The sequence below is a fragment of the Pongo pygmaeus genome, chromosome 6 (assembly GCF_028885625.2).
Source record: "Pongo pygmaeus isolate AG05252 chromosome 6, NHGRI_mPonPyg2-v2.0_pri, whole genome shotgun sequence".
NCBI lineage: Eukaryota > Metazoa > Chordata > Mammalia > Primates > Hominidae > Pongo > Pongo pygmaeus.
The window spans coordinates 153,714,910-153,734,632 of record NC_072379.2 but is presented as its reverse complement, the minus strand read 5'-3'; the positions used below and the strand labels follow the sequence as shown (position 1 = coordinate 153,734,632).

At 35.8% G+C, this 19,723-nt stretch overlaps 1 protein-coding gene across 4 annotated transcripts in view; it reads right to left on the bottom strand.

The window, feature by feature from the left end:
• The window catches only part of DPP6 (dipeptidyl peptidase like 6), an 865,911-nt gene that overhangs the window by 331,066 nt on the left and 515,122 nt on the right, over positions 1–19,723 (bottom strand). For all 4 annotated transcript variants that reach the window (XM_054495448.1, XM_054495450.1, XM_054495449.2 and 1 more), the window contains exon 5: positions 5,659–5,733. In XM_054495448.1, coding sequence (XP_054351423.1) covers positions 5,659–5,733 — 75 coding nt within the window. The remainder of the gene's footprint in view (positions 1–5,658; positions 5,734–19,723) is intronic.

The following is a 19,723-nucleotide window of genomic DNA, read 5'->3' as shown; positions in this document are numbered from 1 at the left end:
ACAGAGTGAGACACCACCAAAAAAAAAAAAAAAGAAAAGAAAAGAAAAAAAAAAGAACTCGTATACTCAGAATTACCTGAATTGATTTGCAGCAGTTATAATTTAGTCCACAATATGGGTTCAATAATTTATAGCCCAATCCCTTATATTACATTTGTAAAGCCTCAAGTTATTTTTTAAAACTAATTAAGATATAGATAAATAGGTAACTCGACCAGATGGGTGCATAGAAGATTCTGGGATGTAGTTGGGGTTCCCCTCGCCAAGCGGGTTTGATCAGGATTATCCATGTCAGGGTGTTCTTCAAGCTTTATATGAGTTATAAATTTCACAGTCCCTTAGAGAGCAAAATGGGCTCTATCAACTCATCAAGATGGCAGGAAAAGAGTAGAAATTTATCAAATGTGAAAACTGCTTCCAATTCCTGCCATGAAAAGCTCAGCAGCAAACCATCTTCTCTCAGGACTGAGCAGAACCCATCTCTAAGGATGGCATTTGGGCCCTGTCAACACCCACGCCGTGAGCTTGGAAGCAGACCCCTCCCCAGGTGAGCTCTCAGATGCAACTGCAGCCTGGATGTCACCTTGACCACAGTCTTCTTTATAGAAGACCCTGAGTGCACGGATCCTGCTAACTTGAGCCCAGATTTCTGACCGGCAGAAACTGGGATGATACACGTTGTTTGTCTTAAGCTGCTGTGTTTGGGGATAATTTGCTATGCGGTGACAAGTAACTAAAACGGATTGGTTTATGTGTTTCAGTTAAATGAACAGTTTATAAACAGATCAGTGTATCAACACATTATACTGACTGAATGACTGTGTGATTGGGATTTTAGGAAAAAAATCTTAAAATCTGATCAGATTTTGGACAGAATTTCATTTGGACCAGAATGATGTTCCACTGGCAATATCCAACTAAGAACAATCATCTCAACTAACTCCTTTAAATATTGCAATGAAATTCCTCACAAATCTTCAGTGACTCTTTCAGAAATGATTCTTTAAGGAAGAATATTTTTCTCTTAGCTCTTTGAAATTAATATTTTTAAATGATCTAAGATATTAATACTATGCTACTTTTGAAGCTCTCAATAATATATCGGGTTGGCATAGTTAAGATGAGCTAATTTGTGTATGTTCAAGGATGCTAGCCAAGCTATACATTTAGTAATACTAAAATAGTTCAGTGGGAAAAAGTATTAATATTTTTAAATGATCTTAGATAATGCATTTTACATTCTTTTTCCCTCTCCCCAAAGAGATTTGGAAATGTTTCATATTTGTCAAATATATCTCAATATAAAAAAGCATGGCTGCTCTAATTAGATACATTTGTTTTAAGGCAATTTTTCTTTATTAGTATAGTTAATACAGTTTTCAAATTGAAAATAAAAAATTGCTATTTCTCCAATGTCTAACTTAGTTTCAAGAGAATATTCAGAAACTGTACACTGAGAAATGTTATAAAATTTTATGTATAAAATAAAATAAAACTCATTTAGCGAATGTTGTCTCTTTGGAGCAGGAACGATCTTTTGAGATAAAATAAGATGGTGTAAATAGGCACACATTGCAAACTATAATGCTGGTGCCACATAAATATGAACACAATATTCTTTTCCACATTCCAGATGCACTACTTATAACCTACAGGTGTCTGAGGCATGAAAAAATGGAAAACTGGGTTTGCTGTTTCTCAAATTTACTTGATAATTGATATTTGAACACCTTTTTAAAGGCTACTTTTGAAGCTCTCAAAAAAACATAGGGTTGGCATAGTTAAGATGAGCTAACTTGTGTATGTTCAAGGATGCTAGCCAAGCTATACATTTAGTAATATTAGAAGAGTTTAGTAGGAAAAAGTATGCTAATTAGCATGATCCCACATTTCTAGAATAAACATGGAACATTATTAGGATATTTCACAACTGAGGTATTTTCCTTTTATTACATTTGTTGTGGATTTGATAGAATTTCAAGAACTTGGATTGTATCTTGGTATAGCGCTAAGGGGTTCGGAGAGAAGATACACCACAAATATATTTGCTCAGTACTAAATGTACACAGATAACCCTCTGTTGGGTCCTCTGGGGTGGGGACAGATAGAAGATAAAAAGACCTGTCCCTGTCCTTGAGTATCTGACAATATAAAAATCGACAAATTAAATTAGTCTATGCCAAACAACTGGGAAATGATATAACATTGCAATTAGTCTGAATAAATGAGAAGAAGAGATACTCAATCCATATTCTAAAAATTAAACTTAAACATCTTTCCTTCAACTCTTATTCTCAGGATGTTGCTGTACTATTTGTGTCTAAACTCCTTAATGATCTGGTCTTGTTTACTCATTTCTCTTACCACCCATGCTGTGCTGGAAAGCTCTTACTCACTTCTACTTGAGCCACTGCCAAGGCAGCTGATTTCATGTAGGCATCCATCAACTCCATTCCAATGAAATTGGATAGAGCCTTAAATCTGGCCCTGGGTATACATATGGAACTACTCTGTGCTCAAACACATATACCCTGGAAGTGTAGGAGAGCTGACACTCATTGGGTCGCCCTTCACCACTGAGAAACAGAAGCCCAGGGTCTCCCAGGAAGATGGCTGCAAGATGCAGTGCATAAGGCTCAGTGGGTTGCTCAAGCAAACATAGCTGGTGAGCATCGGAATGAGCCCTTGAACCTATGATTATTTGACTTCCAAGTCCAGTATCTTTGGGCAGGCAACAAAGAGAAGCAGAGATTGAAGAGATTATAATTATCCCGATGAAATGTGGGATAGTAGGATTTTTTTTTTTTTTTAGTGCAGTGGTAACCCAATATACCAAAATTTTATTGCAAATGAAACATATACTGAAATAAATGAAAGATATCCAGTAATTGGATAGTTGGTTTACACTAAAACAATTTTATGATAGTCTTTTTAATGAAAAGTTGAGTTGGTTCATATAAACAAGTTATACTAGCTGCCTTTGAGATACACACATAAGAATATGTTGAGCATGAATCCAAATAACAAATTCTAGTTTCCTTATAATTAGATTGGAATCACATGTTGTAATACCCACTCGGAAAGTACTATGCAACCATCATGAGACTATCAGGAACTTCAAGAAACTTATCTGTTTAACTAGAGTTCTCAAATGTATTTGAATATGGAACCTTTAATTGTTTTTAAAGAATACCAATGGATAATATAATATTTTTAATTGATTATATTATTAATACAATATTAGCAATAATAATTACTGATACTAAATACTGATTAGGAAGTCCTGGTCTATTCCACTTATTCCAGAATCACAGATCTAGACTCTTCCTTTGAAATTCACCTCTCCCTTTTCTAAAATTACTTACATTTTGGTTTATCTAGTTAGGAAGATGCTCCTAATATCTAACTCAAAATTCTCATGCAGAACCCCATATGTAAATTCTCATGCAGAACCCCATATGTAATCCTTTTATTACATATTTTGTGGATTTGATAGAATTTCAAGAACTTGGATTGTATCTTGGTATAATGCTAAGGAGTTCAGAGAGAAGACACACTACTTATAACCTATAGGTTATAATTTCCCTTATAATTTTTCCTCCAGAAGAGCTGAGAATACTTGCTTGAATAGTCATGTATACAGTAACTGCTCGGTACTGAAAACTATTAAGGATTACTTATTTTATTCAACTTAAAAGTATCTGTTTCTATAGACTTTTTACATTTTCAATATTTTATCATTTTTATAGTCCTGTAAATACACTTCAAACTTTCTAGGTTTTCCTTCAGTTGAGAAGACAAACTGAAGGGTCTTACTCCAAACACCGACAGATGCTGCCCAGTGAGAAAGGGTTATTTCAAGGTTCCTGTTTACAGCCAGTGCTCCACATGGTGAAGACTCATCTTTAGCAAAATGATCTTTATCAAAATGGTTTCTGGTTCAATGGGATCCCAGGGCACTCTTCCAAACAGAGCATTGGGAAGCAGAAGAAAGTGGTGGAGCATTGTTTCATGCACAGAACCACAGCACCACTGACGAGAGCATTCCTCTTCCAATCACACCGGTGTGGGAACCCCTCTGTCACATTCCGGAGAACAAATACCTCACTTTGTTTTGAGGCTTCTGGGAACGGAATGCTCATTACCTCCATCCCACTGTTGGGGTGCTCTGATGATTAAAGATTCTCTAGGAAGATAACCTGAAATCAATTTGTCTTTCTAGGCTTTTTTCACTCAGGTGTTAGCTGTGCCTCCTGGGGCAACCCAGAACACATCCATGCAAGACTTTCAAATATCTGCTAACATTTTTCTTTTATACAGGTGTGGAGATTATATTTTCGGTGGTTTTCAAGGGTGATGAAGGAAGCTGAAATGGTCTATGATCTGTGAACATCGCACCCAGGTGCCTGAGGCTGAAAGAGGCAAGTTTAAGGCTGTGTCTAGGTAATGCAGAGTCCCAAGCCTTTTAGAATGTTAAGTTCACCAACTGATCCCAATCAAAGAGATAAAGATGCCCCATTGTTTCAAAGAATTTGGATGGAAAAAATGAAAGCCTTTATAAAATGGATGTTTAAAAATGGAAAAATGGAAGACTGAAACAGAGTCCACAAAATCTACAGTTGGAAGAATAAAGTTGAAATCTCCAGTAATCTAGTTGCCCAATCAACTTCTAAAAGAAAGTTTAAGAATTCAGAATTGAACTTGCATCTTCATACAAACCAATACCCCAGCTTTCCCAGTGGATATAAACCAAAAAGCTTGACTGTCTCACGCCAGAAAAGATTCTCTCAAACTCACCACGGAGCCCTTCTGACCTGAAGTAAAACGCAGGAGTCATTATACCTCACAGAAGCACCAGGAAACTCTATTTCAAATGGTCTCAGAAATGCAAGGGAGGCAGTAATAGACTCTATGTTTTATTTGCCAGAGAGGAAAGTTCTTAAAACATACATTTCTAAAGTTGCTTATCTCTTGTAAACTGAACATCCTCTCCACTTATACAAATAAACTTCACCTTCCAGCTTATTTAAAATTAAAGAGCCAAAATGAAATTTGAAATACCAGCATGTTAAATGAAAAAACAAGAAGAAGGAGGAGGATCCTGGCTTAGGAAGTTTTAGACTGCTACTAAAACAGTGAGATTTTACAGAAAATTCTGGTGAAATTTTCTGGGAGGCTCATATATACAGGAAGTGCTAAAAATAGGCATTTAAATAATGGAAGTGATAGCTTCAGCTCTTCACTAGAACACTATGATGACCAGGAGATAATTAACATGTGATTTCAGTTTAAGGAGAACCTGGCAGTTGCTTTTTGTTCTTGGGATAAAATCTATTATTTCATTGAGAAAACAGCCAGAAAAATAATTGCATAATGGGGCAAGATTCGTATCTACGAAGAGATAAGTTCTCACCATCTTCCTAAGAAAAGTCTATGAAAGAGCCTCTAAAGTATGTGACTTTTTTCCCCTGCCAAGCAGATATTTATACCTTTGCTCTCTCCTAGGTGGCAGTATGATATGCAAAAGAGACTTCCAGGATGTAGAAAATATTTCTGGATTCAAAGATCACTAAGTATAGAAGAGTCAAGGAAATATACTTAATGAGATATTAGAATAAAGAAACAATTCTTTTGTAGGCAGTAAAGGATAATACTCACGGGTTCCACATTGTATGAAAAAAGTGCATACTCTCTATCTGGAGATATTTCATATCTGACGGCTCTTAATGATTCCTAAAAGAAAAAATAGACAAAGAATTCTAAAGCATTACATATAGCAAGTCAGACTCTTATAATCAAATTGTATCTGCTGGTGCCATTTTCAAAATTAATTAGCTATTAAAATGGCTATATCCTTTCTTTGTTAGCTGAATAATATTTAGCTAATTGATGTTTTTTCACATTTTATTTGTATTTTTTTTCAAATTTCAACAAAACATACTTATTGGACTTACTGAGACAAGCCAATATAAATAAGCATTAAAGGCTGGGTGTGGTGGCTCACCCTTGTAATCCCAGCACTTTGGGAGGCCGAGGTGGGTGGATTACCTGAGGTCAGGAGTTCAAGACCAGCCTGGCCAACATGGTGAAACCCCATCCCTACTAAAAAAAAAAAAAATACAAAATTAGCCAGGTGTGGTAGTGCATGCCTGTAGTCCCAGATATTTGGGAGGCTGAGGCATGAAAATTGCTTGAATTTGGGAGGCAGGGGTTGCAGTTAGCCAAGACTGGGCCATTGCACTCCAGCCTGGGCAACAAGAGTGAAATTCCATTTCAGAAACAAAAAAAAAAAAGAAAGAGAGAAAGAAAAGAAAAAGAAATAAGCGTTAAAAAGCAAACTTTTCTGCAAGACTCTCAACCTCTTGATATGTTTAGAAATATTTTTCTCACTAATTCTAAGAAGCATATAATAAGCAGAGTTGTTACTAGAATAGAATCGCATTGTACACATTATTTTGCAACTTGCTCTTTTTCCAACATGGGCATCCCTACAAGTCAGTAGATAGAAGACTAACTGTGACTTTTTCCTTCAAATTTCTTCATAGTACAAACATCATCCCACATAAATGATACTATCAACTGTGCTGTTTTCTTTTAATTGCCCCTGCTCTCTGCACTGCAAGCACATTGCTCCACAGATACCCACACCCACCCCCAGAGCCCACATTGCTGACCTGGTGGACATCACTCTATGCACGCTCGGGCAACCACGTGAAATCACAGAGAGAGATGACAGAGGTTAGAAATGACATCATATTGGCTGGGCGCGGTGGCTCACGCCTGTAATCCCAGCACTTTGGGAGGCCGAGGCGGGTGGATCACCTGAGGTTGGGAGTTCGAGACCAGCCTGACCAATATGGAGACACTCCATCTCCACTAAAAATACAAAATTAGCTGGGCATGGTGGTGTGTGCCTGTAATCCCAGCTACTCAGGAGGCTGAGGCAGGAGAATCACTTGAACCTGGACGGCAGAGGTTGTGGCGCACCGAGATCGCGCCATTGTACTCCAGCCTGGGCGACAAGAGTGAGACTCCATCTCCAAAAGAAAAAAAAAAAAAAAGAAGAAGTGACATCACATTATGCTCCTCTGCACCTTAGTTTTCTCATGCAACAGTACCTTAAGGAAATGACTCCAAGGACTTGGGTTCCTTTGATTGAGTAGTGATCTTTATTGAGTTCATAATATTGCATGGTGCACACCTTGGGATATACTTTAATTTACTCACTGAATTCTCAACAAAGGGAGACAATTCATTCCTGTTATTTATGGTAGCTTTGTTCTATAAAGTCATCATGAACACTAGTTCATGTGCAACTAGTGGATACAGAACCATTGCTTCTAGGAGAGACTCAATGTTAGGTTCCTTTGAACCTCTGGTCACAACATTTTAGTCAAATGATCAGTAATAACCTTGTTTTATGTGTCTTTCTTTTTAAGGACACCTTATCGAATATGTATGATTGATTCATAAGCATTGGACTCATGGCCAACAACACGAGTTGTGCCTAAGCAAAGCTTATCTCAAAGACGCATTTTCTCCATAAGGCATTCACAGCCTTCTTGCCCTTAGTGACACTATACAGTACTTCAGCACTATGCCTGGGACCCACTTTTAACAGTGAGATCACCAGCGTAAGGTACAAACATGCAGAACAACAGAGCACCAAATAGAACAACAGAAAAGGACAGTTGTTCACAGCATGAAAGCTGAAACAAGAAAGCAGAATAGTGCTTTGTTCTGCTGCAGCTGAGAATGCCAACATTGGACAACTCAAATCTTTTGCCACTATGCCTGAGAACAATGGCAAAAGTGCTGTGATTATCACCTGGGGGCTCACAGATACATTTTATCACATGGGTGAATTTGGAAATGAAGAAGCTGTGAATAATGAGGATAGATTGCAAGCATTTCTAGTGAGCTCTTACTATAAACAATGTTGTAATGAAGATCCCAATCTATGTCTTTGTTGATATATGTGTGATTTTCACATTTTTGTACAGAATAGATATCCATGGGTGAAGTGGACAATTTATAAGTTTTAAAATTAAATAGGTATTTCCAAATTGTTTTTCAAAAATGTTTTTGGAACGCGCATTCCCACTACAGATGTATGAATGCATGTTTTCTTCCTTTCTCTGGAAGCATAAGGTGTTTTTTCTTCAATTTTGACCCTCCTGTAGATGTAAACATGCCTCACTGATAGTTTAGTTTCTGTTTCCCTGCTTATGGATACATTTGATCCTTACTATCCACATTTTGAACAATGTTGATTTTATCTTTAGAAAACTGTCTATCCACTTCCCTTGAAAATATTCTCCATGCTTCCATTTTTCTCCTCCTATTCATTCTTAAACTCCTGCCTGTCATGCTCTCACCCCCACCACTCAACCACAATTGCTCTTCTCAAGGTTATCAGAGACTCACTTTGCTAAATGTCATAATTTCTCAGCTGTCATCTTACTTGACACAGCTGACCAGTCTCTCTACTCTTCGAAGCCCTGACTGTACCTGGCTTCCCAGACACCCATCACCTGCTTTTCTCCTACCTCCCTCACTGGTTCTTTTCATGCTATTTTGTGCTTCTCCTTGTTTTCTTGAGCTCTGAATGTTGGGGTACTCAAGGATTGATATTTGGATCTCCTCACTTCCTAGGTGGTGTTATCCAGCCTCATGGTTCTAAAAACCATGCACAGTCTGGCTGAGGATTCCAACATTCATGTCCCCAGCCCAGACCACCTGAACCTGCACTGGGCCTGACCTTGAACTTCAGGCTTCTCTGGCCAAATGCCTCCCTGACATGTCTACTTGAGTGTCAAGTGGACACCTCAAGTCAATGGGAATAAGCTGAGCCCCTTCTACTCCACTCCCACCCCTCCAGCTCCTGTAACCTTTTTCCTCTTCTCAGATAATGGCAACCCCATTAGCTTGGTTGTTAGGTCAAACTCTTGGCTATCTTTTCTCTTTCCCTCTGTTTTACACACCCTAGGTGTGTAAAAAATACCATTGGTTTTTGACATCTAGGTGGTCAAAAAATACCATTGGTTTACCTTCAAAATAGGTTTGGAACCATTTCTTCTCTTTCCCACCACCATTACCCTTGTCTAAGGTTATATGCATTCTCTCCTGAGGTATTGCAGTGGCCTTCTACCTGCTTTCCCAGGTGGCCAGGGCCATCTCTCAAATACGCAAATCACATTGCTCCCCTGGGAAACCCTCCCACAGCTTCCCATCTCACCTGTGGGAAAAGCCAAAGTCCTGACTGACTAGGCAGCCCTGCTGGACCTAGTTCCTTCCCTCTTAGCTCTCTGCATCCATCTCCCAGTATTCTCCCCTCAGTCCCATCCGCTTCACTCCAGCCACGCCAGTCTCTGTCCATCCTAAAGCAAGCCAGGCACATGCCATTCTCAAGGCCTTTGCACTTCCTCTTTCTTCTGCCTGAAATGCTCTCGACCTTTCATTTCTTTTGGCTTTTATCTCAAGTCACCTTCTAAGTGAGGCCTTCCATGTCCTTCAGTGGCTAATATATCTAGATATTAACTGCCTTGCCTCCGGCTTTTTATACCCCTTTCTCTGATTTGTTTCTCTAGGTCTAATCATATTAATACATATTTTATATTTTTTAACCTATTTATCTTAAATATTGCCTGCTTTCTTCATTAGAGTGTAAACACCTTGAAAGGAAGATTGTTTTAATCTTTAATTTCTCTCAGCAATGTTTTGCAGTTTTCAGAATACAGATTTTGCCCATATTTCGTAAATTTATTCCCAAGGATGTACTATAATTGATGCTTTGTACATACAAAAGTATATGTATATTTTAATTTAAATATCTAATTGTTTATTGCTAATATGCAAAATTCATTTGGGTATCCTGACCTTATTTTCTGTAGCATTGATGCATGTAATTATTTGTTCTGGTAGATATTTTCTGTATATTTCTTAGAATTTTCTACAAAATCATATTTCCTGTGTATATAGGTTTTTCCTTTCTTTTCTATCTGGACACCTTTTATTGCTTTTGGTTGCCTTATTGCACTCTAGAGAACTGCAGTATAATGCTGAGTAGAAGTAGTGAGAGTGAACAGCCTTGCTTTTTTCCCTAATCTTAAGGAGAAAGCCTTCATTCTTCTCCATTGCATATGATATTTATGGTATTTTTAATAGATATCGTCTATCAGGTTGAAGATATTCCTGTCTATTTTTAGTTAGCTCAGAGTTTTTATAATGAATCTATGTTTAATTTTCTCAAATGCTTTTTCTGCATTTATTGAGATGATTATGTTATTTTGCATTTTTAGTCTTAGTCTGTAAATATGGTAAATTACATTGTTCGATTTCGAATGTTAAACCAACCTTGCATGCTGGGATAAGCTATTCGACCATGATGTATTACCCCTTTTTATATATTGTTGGACTCAATTTGCTAATATCTTGTTGAAGATTTTTGCATCTGTGTTCATGAGGGAATGTCATCTGTGGTTTTATTTTCTTTTAACTTCTTTGTTTGGTTTTCATTTCAGGGTAATACTGCCCTAAGAAATGGACTTTGGAAATATATCTTCCTCCTCTTCCATTTGTCTAATGAGTTTGTGCAGAATTGGTACTATTTCTTACATAAATGTTCGGTAGAATTGATCAAGTGGATCAATTTGGGCCTTGAGTTTTAATATGTGGGGCTTTTAAACTACAAATTCAATTTATTACACCAACATCCAGGTATTCAGGTTACTTATTTCTTAACTGGTGAACTGTTATACTTTGTATCTTTCAAGGAGTTTTCTATTTCATTTATGTTGTCCAAATTATTAATATGTTTGCTTGGTGTCTGATTTTTTTTTCCATTATCTTTGCTCTTGATTGATTTTATTGATCTTTTCCAAAAACCAGCTGGTCATTTTTTCTAACATTTTTCTGTTTTCTATGTTGTTGATTTCTGCTCTTTTATTACTTTTCTTCTGTGTACTTGGGGTTTTAAATCTTTTTTTCTAGTTTTTTGAAGTTAAAGCTGAGATCTAATATGAACAGTTAAAGATATAAATTCCCCTTTAAGTATTGTTTAGTTGCATACCATAAATTTTGATATTATTGCTTTATTTTCATTCACTTAAAATACATTCAGTTTCTTCTTCGGCTGATTTGTTATTTAGAAATATGTTGTTCAATTTCCAATTATCAAGATATATTCCAGATATTTTTTTCTGGTATTGATTTCTAGTTTGTTTCTGTTAAAGAATATACTTTGTATAATTTCCATCCTTTGAAATATATTGAGACTTGTTTAATGGCCCAGCATATAATCTACTCTGGTGAATGTTTCATGTGCACTCAAAGGAATGTGCATTTTTCTATTGATGAGTGTTGTGATGCACAAATGTCAATTCAGTTGACTTGGTTAATAGAGTTTTCAAGATTTCTGTATCCTTATTAAATTTTTTTACATGGTCTATCAATTACTCAGAGAGGATTGTTGGGATCTACAACTTTAATGATGGATTTGTCTATTTCTTCTTTTAGTTCACCAATTATTGCTTCAAATATTGTAGCTCAATGCTAGCTGCATACATCTTTAGGATTCTTAAGTCTTCTTAATAAACTTACTCCTTTATCATTATGAAATATTTCTTCTTATTTCTGGTAATATTTCTTGTTGTCTATTTTATCTAATATTCACATAGCCATTCAAGATTTTCATTGACTAGGGTTTGCATGGTATATCTCTTCAAATCCATTTCATTTTTTTTTTTTTTAAGATGGAGTCTCACTCTGTCACCCAGGCTGGAGTGCAGTGGCATGATCTCAGCTCACTGCAAACTCTGCATCCTGGGTTCAAGCGATTCTCCTGCCTCAGCCTCCTGAGCTGCTGGGATAACAGGCACCCACCATCACACCTGACTAACTTTTATATTTTTAGCAGAGACAGGGTTTCACAATGTTGGCCAGGTTGGTCTCGAACTCTGACCTCAGGTAATCTGCCAGTCTCAGCCCTCCAAAGTGATGGGATTACAGGCATGAGCCACCATGCCCAGCCTTAAAATTCATTTAATTTTAATCTATGTCTTTATATTAAAATTAGATAACATAAATAGCTTATAATTGGATCTTTCCTTTTAAACAAAATTTAAAATCCTCCAGGAGTATTAAGGGGAGCTTGTAGGCATAATGATATAGGAAATCTGTCCTTTAAACTGTCAGTTATATTCCACCCTATATTAGATCAGATTTCTTAATGCCACTATTGTCCAAGAAAGTTCTAACATGTTCTAAAGGTTTTATGTGTTTATATTTTCACTTTGCATGTCAGTGTGCAGAGTAGGACAAAGGTTCAGACAGAAGTCTTACATGAGATTACATTCAGAGGAGCTGAATGTATTTTATTATATTTAAAGGACCCTTTGAGAAAAGGAAGGATATTTTAAAGAACTAGTTAACTAATTCTACAAAAATTTCCACCCAAAACCTAGCCATATGTTGACAACATTTATCATTCCTGGCACACCTCCTTCTGTCACGTAGATGTAACTTTTCATCTGGTGTAATTCTTCTTACTCCAAAGAACTTCCCTTAAGTTTCTCATAGTATAGGTTTGTGGCCAATAAATACTGTCTGATTTTCTCTGAAAATATATATCTTTATATATATATATATCTTTATATATATCTGTATTTTTATATATATCTTTATATATATATCTTTATATATATCTTTATATATATATCTTTATATATATATATCTTTATATATATCTTTATATATATATATCTTTATCTTTATATATATCTTTATATATCTATCTTTATATATATATCTTTATATATATATATCTTTTTATATATATATATATATATATATATATATATATATTACTTTTTTTTAGAGAAAAAGGTCTCATTCTGTTGCCCAGGCTGGGGTGCAGTGGTATGATCATAGCTGACTGCAGCCATAAACTCCTAGGCTCAACGGATCCTTCTGTCTCAGCCTCTTGAGTAGCTGGGCCTACACAAATTCTTAATCTTTATTTTTGAGAGATATTTCTGTGGTGTGTAGAATTCTAGATTGACAGTGTTTTATGCCTCCCAGCACTTTAAATGATCTCATTCCAATGTCCTCTGGCTCGCAGCACCTCTGTTGAAGAGTCAGCTGTTTTCTTAGGTTTGTTCTTCCAAACATGTCTCGCTCCTTTGGCTGCCATTAAGATGTTCTATTTGTCACTCATCTATAGTACCTTGATTATCATATTCTTTGATATTATTTTCTTTATGGAGTTGAGTTCTTTACCAAATTTGGAAGAAATTCAGTCATTATTTCTTCAAAAGTTTGTTTTATCTTCTTTTCTCTCTTCACTTTCCGGAACTTTAATGACAGGTATATTAGTCTACTTTATACTGTCCAACAGCTTATTGACATGCTGTTCAGGCTTTTTTTTAAGTTTCTCTTTGTTCTTGGTTTTAAATAGTTTCAATTGCTACTGCTTAAAATTTACGAGTTTTTTTTTTTTCTTTCTTCTGTGGTATCTAATCTGGTGTTCATCTAGAGAATTTTAAATTTTTTTTTAATCTCTAGAAATTTTATCTGGGTGTCTTATAATCTTTAATTTCTCTTATCATCATGTTCATGGTTTTCCTTATAGCCTTGAGCATTTGGAATACATTTATCTTAGCAGTTTTAATGTGTTTTTCTGCTAATTCCCTTATCTTTGTTATCTGCAGTTCTGTTTCTATCAACTGATATTTCTCCTCATTATGAGTCACATTTCCCTGCTCCTTTGCATATATCATGTTTTATTTTTAAATTAACACCAGATATTTTTAATTCTCTCTTGTTGAATTTAGGACTTTTTGTTTTCCTTCAAAGAATATTGGACTTTTTATGACAGGCAATTATTTGTGGATTAACCTGATGTATTCAAAGTTTTTAAAAAAGATGTTTTAAGGGTTATTCCATAGTGGCCATTAGTCATGCATCACTTAATATATCTGATATGTTCTGAGAAATGTATCACTGGGCGATTCTGCCATTGTGCAAACATCACAGAAAGTACTTACACAAACCTAGATGGTACAGCCTACTCCGCACCTAGGCCATATGGCATAGGCTATTGCTCCAAGGCTCCAAACCTGTACAGCATGTTACTCTACTGAATGCTGCAGGTAGTTGTAACACAGTGGTAATTTTTGTATATCTAAAAATATCTAAACATAAAAAAGATGCAATAAAAATACAATATTATACTCTTAGGGGACCAATGTCCTACATCCATTGTTGACTAAGATGCCATTATGTGACACATGACTATATTCGAGTGCTAATTGAACCTCATCCTAAGAAACTACTTTCCTGGGGTCTCTGTTTAATGTCTCATGGTTAGAATAAACTTAAATAATTCCTGACAATATATGAGCTCTGGGAATACTTCATCTAACAGAGTCCTATAATTGTTATTTCCTTGGAGTTTTATTTTGTTCTGCCTTTTGGTGTATCATTATTCACATATAAAGATCAATAATTAACCAAGGTCTCAAAGGGAAATCTATGTATTAGGCTGGTGCAAAAGTAACTGTGGTTTTTCAAACACCGCATGTTCTTACTCATAAGTGGGAGTTGAACATTGAGAACACATGGACACAGGGAGGGGAACATCATATACTGAGGCCTGTTGTGGGGTGGGGGGGTAAAGGGAGGGATAGCATTAGGAGAAATACCTAATGTAGATGACGGGTTGATGGGTGCAGCAAACCACCGTGGCACGTGTATGCCTATGTAACAAACCTGCACATTCTGCACATGTACCCCAGAACTTAAAGTATAATAATAATAATAAAGTAATTGTGGTTTTGCCATTAAAAGGAATTACTTAAATAGATTTTGTGAGTATTCTCTAGTTTCCTCCTTTTGGGTACTCCATCTCATAAACTGTAGCCATCTTCTTTTCTTGAACTCTGACTTCTGTCTTCTTAACTTGGCAAGACTGCAGGTCTTGAATTTTTCCCCTTCGTGCTGCAGTCCAGCATTCATGCAGAAAGCCCACAGGATGGCATTGTTCATTCATTTGTTTTTCTTTTCTCAGGGATCACAGCTGTGCACTGCCTGCTGTCCAATATATGAAAACTGATTTTTTCTCCACATTTTATCCCATTTTATAGTTATGTTAGGAGGGTAATTCCAATCCTCTTATAGTCTCATGGCCAGGACCAGATGCCAAGAAGCAAATTTTAGTTTGTTTTGCCACAGCTCTATTCCCAGTGCCTAACAGTGACTGGGTTATAATAGAGATGCTCCCTAGATGTTTGCTGAAGAAATGAATGATTACATCCTCAGCTGTTACAAGGGTGGCAACAATGGGGCTGATATGCAATAACACCAAAAGAAACCAGCAAAGAATGCAACTTCCTACACTTAGAAATTAGTCCAGGTCACATTCCTTGATGGAGGGTCAATTGCTAATGATACTGCCGGAGACAGTGAGAATTTCAGTTTTCTCTTTGAGAAACTCACCACTGCCATGGTTAGGTGTGATTCCACGCATTTCTGACCACCCCAGTCTCCATTTTGGACTTTGCTGCTTATGACCATGCCAGGTTAGGTGGCTCCACTTATCTAGTGGATAAGCTTGGATGCCCCTGCTGGGTGCTACAGATGAGTTCTTCCTGAAATCAACAAACTTCCCGTCTTGGTTGAAGTTGTGATTTTTTGAAGCTGCCTTTCTCCTTGGCTAGAAAATACAATGTCTTTCTCAGAATGAGTGGCCCTGTTATAAATTCAAGGGATCCTGTAGCAGTTGTACAAATTTTGAGCTGTAGGTCTACCTTCTCACCAAGTGCAAATAATGAATGCAAAAAACGTCTAACACATTCCTGAACATTTGCTCTATGAATCAAAGATCAGTTTTCCAAACAAAGCAGGCCTTGGTTTCAGGCTTGATTGAGCTAATTCTAAAATATTTTTGTTCATTTTCTATTATTTATTTGTCTTTTTGTGCTCAATTTGGAAGAATTCCTTGTCAGTTGTAGATATACTCCTTTTACTTGTTACCTGGATTATAAATATTTTCCATTATTTGTCTACTAATTTTGTCTTTTTTAAAATTAAAATTTAAAATGTTATATGGCAAATTAAATATGGCTATCTTTTATAGCTTCAGGATTTCCTATTTTGATTAAAAATTTCTCTCTTTTTATGAAACCAAATTATAGACTTTTAAAAACATTTAAGCCAATTTCATCCATGTCCCTACAAAGGACATGAACTCATCATTTTTTATGGCTGCATAGTATTCCATGGTGTATATGTGCCACATTTTCTTAATCCAGTCTATCATTGTTGGACATTTGCGTTGGTTCCAAGTCTTTGCTATTGCGAATAATGCCGCAATAAACATACGTGTGCATGTGTCTTTATAGCAGCATGATTTACAGTCCTTTGGGTATATACCCAGTAATGGGATGGCTGGGTCAAATGTTATTTCTAGTTCTAGATCCCTGAGGAATCGCCACACTGACTTCCACAATGGTTGAACTAGTTTACAGTCCCACCAACAGTGTAAAAGTGTTCCTATTTCTCCACATCCTCTCCAGCACCTGTTGTTTCCTGATTTTTTTAGTGATTGCCATTCTAACTGGTGTGAGATGGTATCTCATTGTGGTTTTGATTTGCATTTCTCTGATGGCCAGTGATGGTGGCATTTTTTCATGTGTTTTTTGGCTGCATAAATGTCTTCTTTTGAGAAGTGTCTGTTCATTCTCAGTAAACTATCGCAAGAACAAAAAACCAAACACCGCATATTCTCTCTCATAGGTGGGAAGTGAACAATGAGAACACATAGACACAGGAAGGGGAACATCACACTCTGGGGACTGTTGTGGGGTGGGGGGAGGGGGGAGGGATAGCATTGGGAGATATACCTAAAGTATAATAATAATAAATAAAATAAATAAATAAATAAAATAAAATCTCAAAGAGATACAAAAAAAAATTTAAGCCTTTAATCCAATTGGAACATAGTTTTGTGTATTTGTACAATGAGACTTACATTACATCTTTGTAGATGAAGAGTTAGTTATGCCAGCACTGTGTTCTAAGTGTGTCACCCTATCCCTAGTGTTTCTCATGTCAAATACTCGTTTATATTGGAAACTTCTTTCAAATTCTCCAGTTTTTCAGCACTCTCTTTGCTACTCCTATGCAAACTTTGATAGTTTTAAGCTTGGACTGTGGATTCAGACAGACTGTGATTCATATCCTGTTTATACCATTCACTGTGAGAGATGCTGAAAATTTCTCAATTTTTTTGTGTCTCTGTAAAGTGTAGATAATATTTGTACCTACCTCATAATTGATACACAAATTTAATAAAGTAATTGCAATACCTGGTACATAATAAGTACTCAAAGTGTTAGCTATTATTGCCATTTAGTTGAACATAACGTCGTTCTTATGTGTTTTCACTTCAGGTAAAAGAGTATACATTACTATGCATTTTGAAATGCTTCATGGCTACACAAAGGTGTTTATTCTTATATATGACAATCAAGATCATTTTGCAAAATGTTTAACACTAAAGCGGTTTCAGAGTTCTAATTAGGATTGTATTAAAGTTTGATATCAATTTTCAAATAATTAACATTTTAAATATTGTTTTCTTATTTAATATTATATAATTTATTTAATGTTTTCAAATTTTTAACAAGATCTTATAGTTTGCTTTGTTCAGTCTTCTGGAGTTCATGTCAGATTTATTTGAAGTCCTTTTATATTTTTATTCTTATTGTGAATGGAATATTTTCTCCATTTTCACTTCAAGGTATTTATATTGGAGAAGAGAAAAGCTATTGAATTCATAATATATTTCTTGTATTTAGCCATATTACGATATGTTCTTATTAGTTTTTTAAAAACTAATGTATTTTAGGTTTTTCAGAAATAAAATTCTATTATGAGAAAAAAGATGTCATTTTTTTCTTTTATTTTCTAGTTCTTATTTCAATCATTTGGTTTGGTTGCGCTTTCTTCAAGAACATATTAAATATTAATGGTGATGGTGAGTATACTTGCCTGATATATGACTATAATTGAAATGGTTTGATTGTCATTTAGAATGGTTTCCACTGATGGTTAGTTCTTGGTAAACAACCTTTAGCATATTTAAGCAATTATTTATTCTTATATTAGCAAGGATTTTTATTAGGAGCTGTTGATAAATTTTATCAGATCCCTTTTTCAGCATCTAATGACTTAATCATAAGGATTTTTCTATCATTTTGTAGTTCTAATAAATTTTGTTGATTGATTTCCTGATATTTAAATGCTGTTGTAATCATTAAACCTTACTTTAGCATATTATGATTTTGGTACATAGCTGAACTCCACTTGTTAATATTTTGCTCATAACTTTTATACTTACTAGAGAGATGGGTGTATACAGTATTTCACCTTTTGCATTACCTGGGGCTACCAGTTATATCAATAACACAATTTTTAATAACATTATGCTGACTTTAAAAATATTGGTCTACATATATGATGATCCCATTTATATAAAATTCTAGGCATATTTCTGAGGAGATACATATCTAAAGGATTGGTTTGTTTTTCCTGTAGTAGATAAATACATATATGATAATAAATGGAGAGAAGAAAAGGTGGTCGTTAGTGGAAGAAAGAGATATAAAATGATAGAATGCCCCCAATTTGTCAAGTAATAGAAGGGAAATGAATGGTAGAAAAAGCATAAATATATCCAGAGGCTTTTTTGAATACAACCTCCTCATGAAACTCATAATAAAAAAACCCTAAATATACAAGATGAGTAATGATCAACAAAAGACAAATACTGAAAAGTTTGTTACAGGAGGATGCTATGTGCAACTCTATGGGTGCACACATCAAATCTAACATAAATAGATGATCGTATTCTCCCTTTCTGGTCAATGAGAAAGACAGAACCCTTGGGCCTGGAGATAATGTTAGTGACAGTGGCCACAGCCTGCCTCTGGGCCCTGAATTCTCCTAAGAATAATTTAATTTTGAATCAGACAGACTCAGGTGCTGCTCCCAGCACTGCATTTACTGAGTCAGAGAAAACCTGAAAACACAGATGCTATAGAGCAGAGTGGAAAGATAATTAAATAGCCACATCAAAAAAGTATCCAGATGGTTTACAGCTCAGTTCTCTCTAACCTTGAAACAGATCGTTCCCCAGGACTCAGCTGTGTCAGCATTATTATTATTATTATTTTTTGGCATTAAGCTAAACTGACTCAATGTTTTGCATCTCTAGTCTTCATTTTAGTGCAAATGTAGGAGTAACCAGGCGATATGTAATGATGGACTCACAGACATGAACACAGCGTTTGAAGCGGTGGCTTCCTTCTCAGTAATGGAAGGGCGGCCTCAGCCCCATCTTACAAGTGCAGCAACCAAGGCTACAGCTGGATCCTGTTTGCAGTCTAGAAATAATTTAGTTTGGAACTAGACAAAGCTGAGTTCAGCTCTGAGGACTATCAGCTATCAGCTGTGTGACTTAGTAAAAGGTTTTTTAACCTCTTTTTTCTGATCTTTAAAATAATAATAAAGTACTGAAGCTCACAGAGTTACTAAGGATTTTGGGTAAGTAAGATAATGAATGTAGAGTGTTTAGGATTCTTTAGTCACACCGTAAGCACTCAAAATATCAACTATTAGTTAATGAACTCTACATATACCTTGCAGTGGCTTTGGTTTTCTA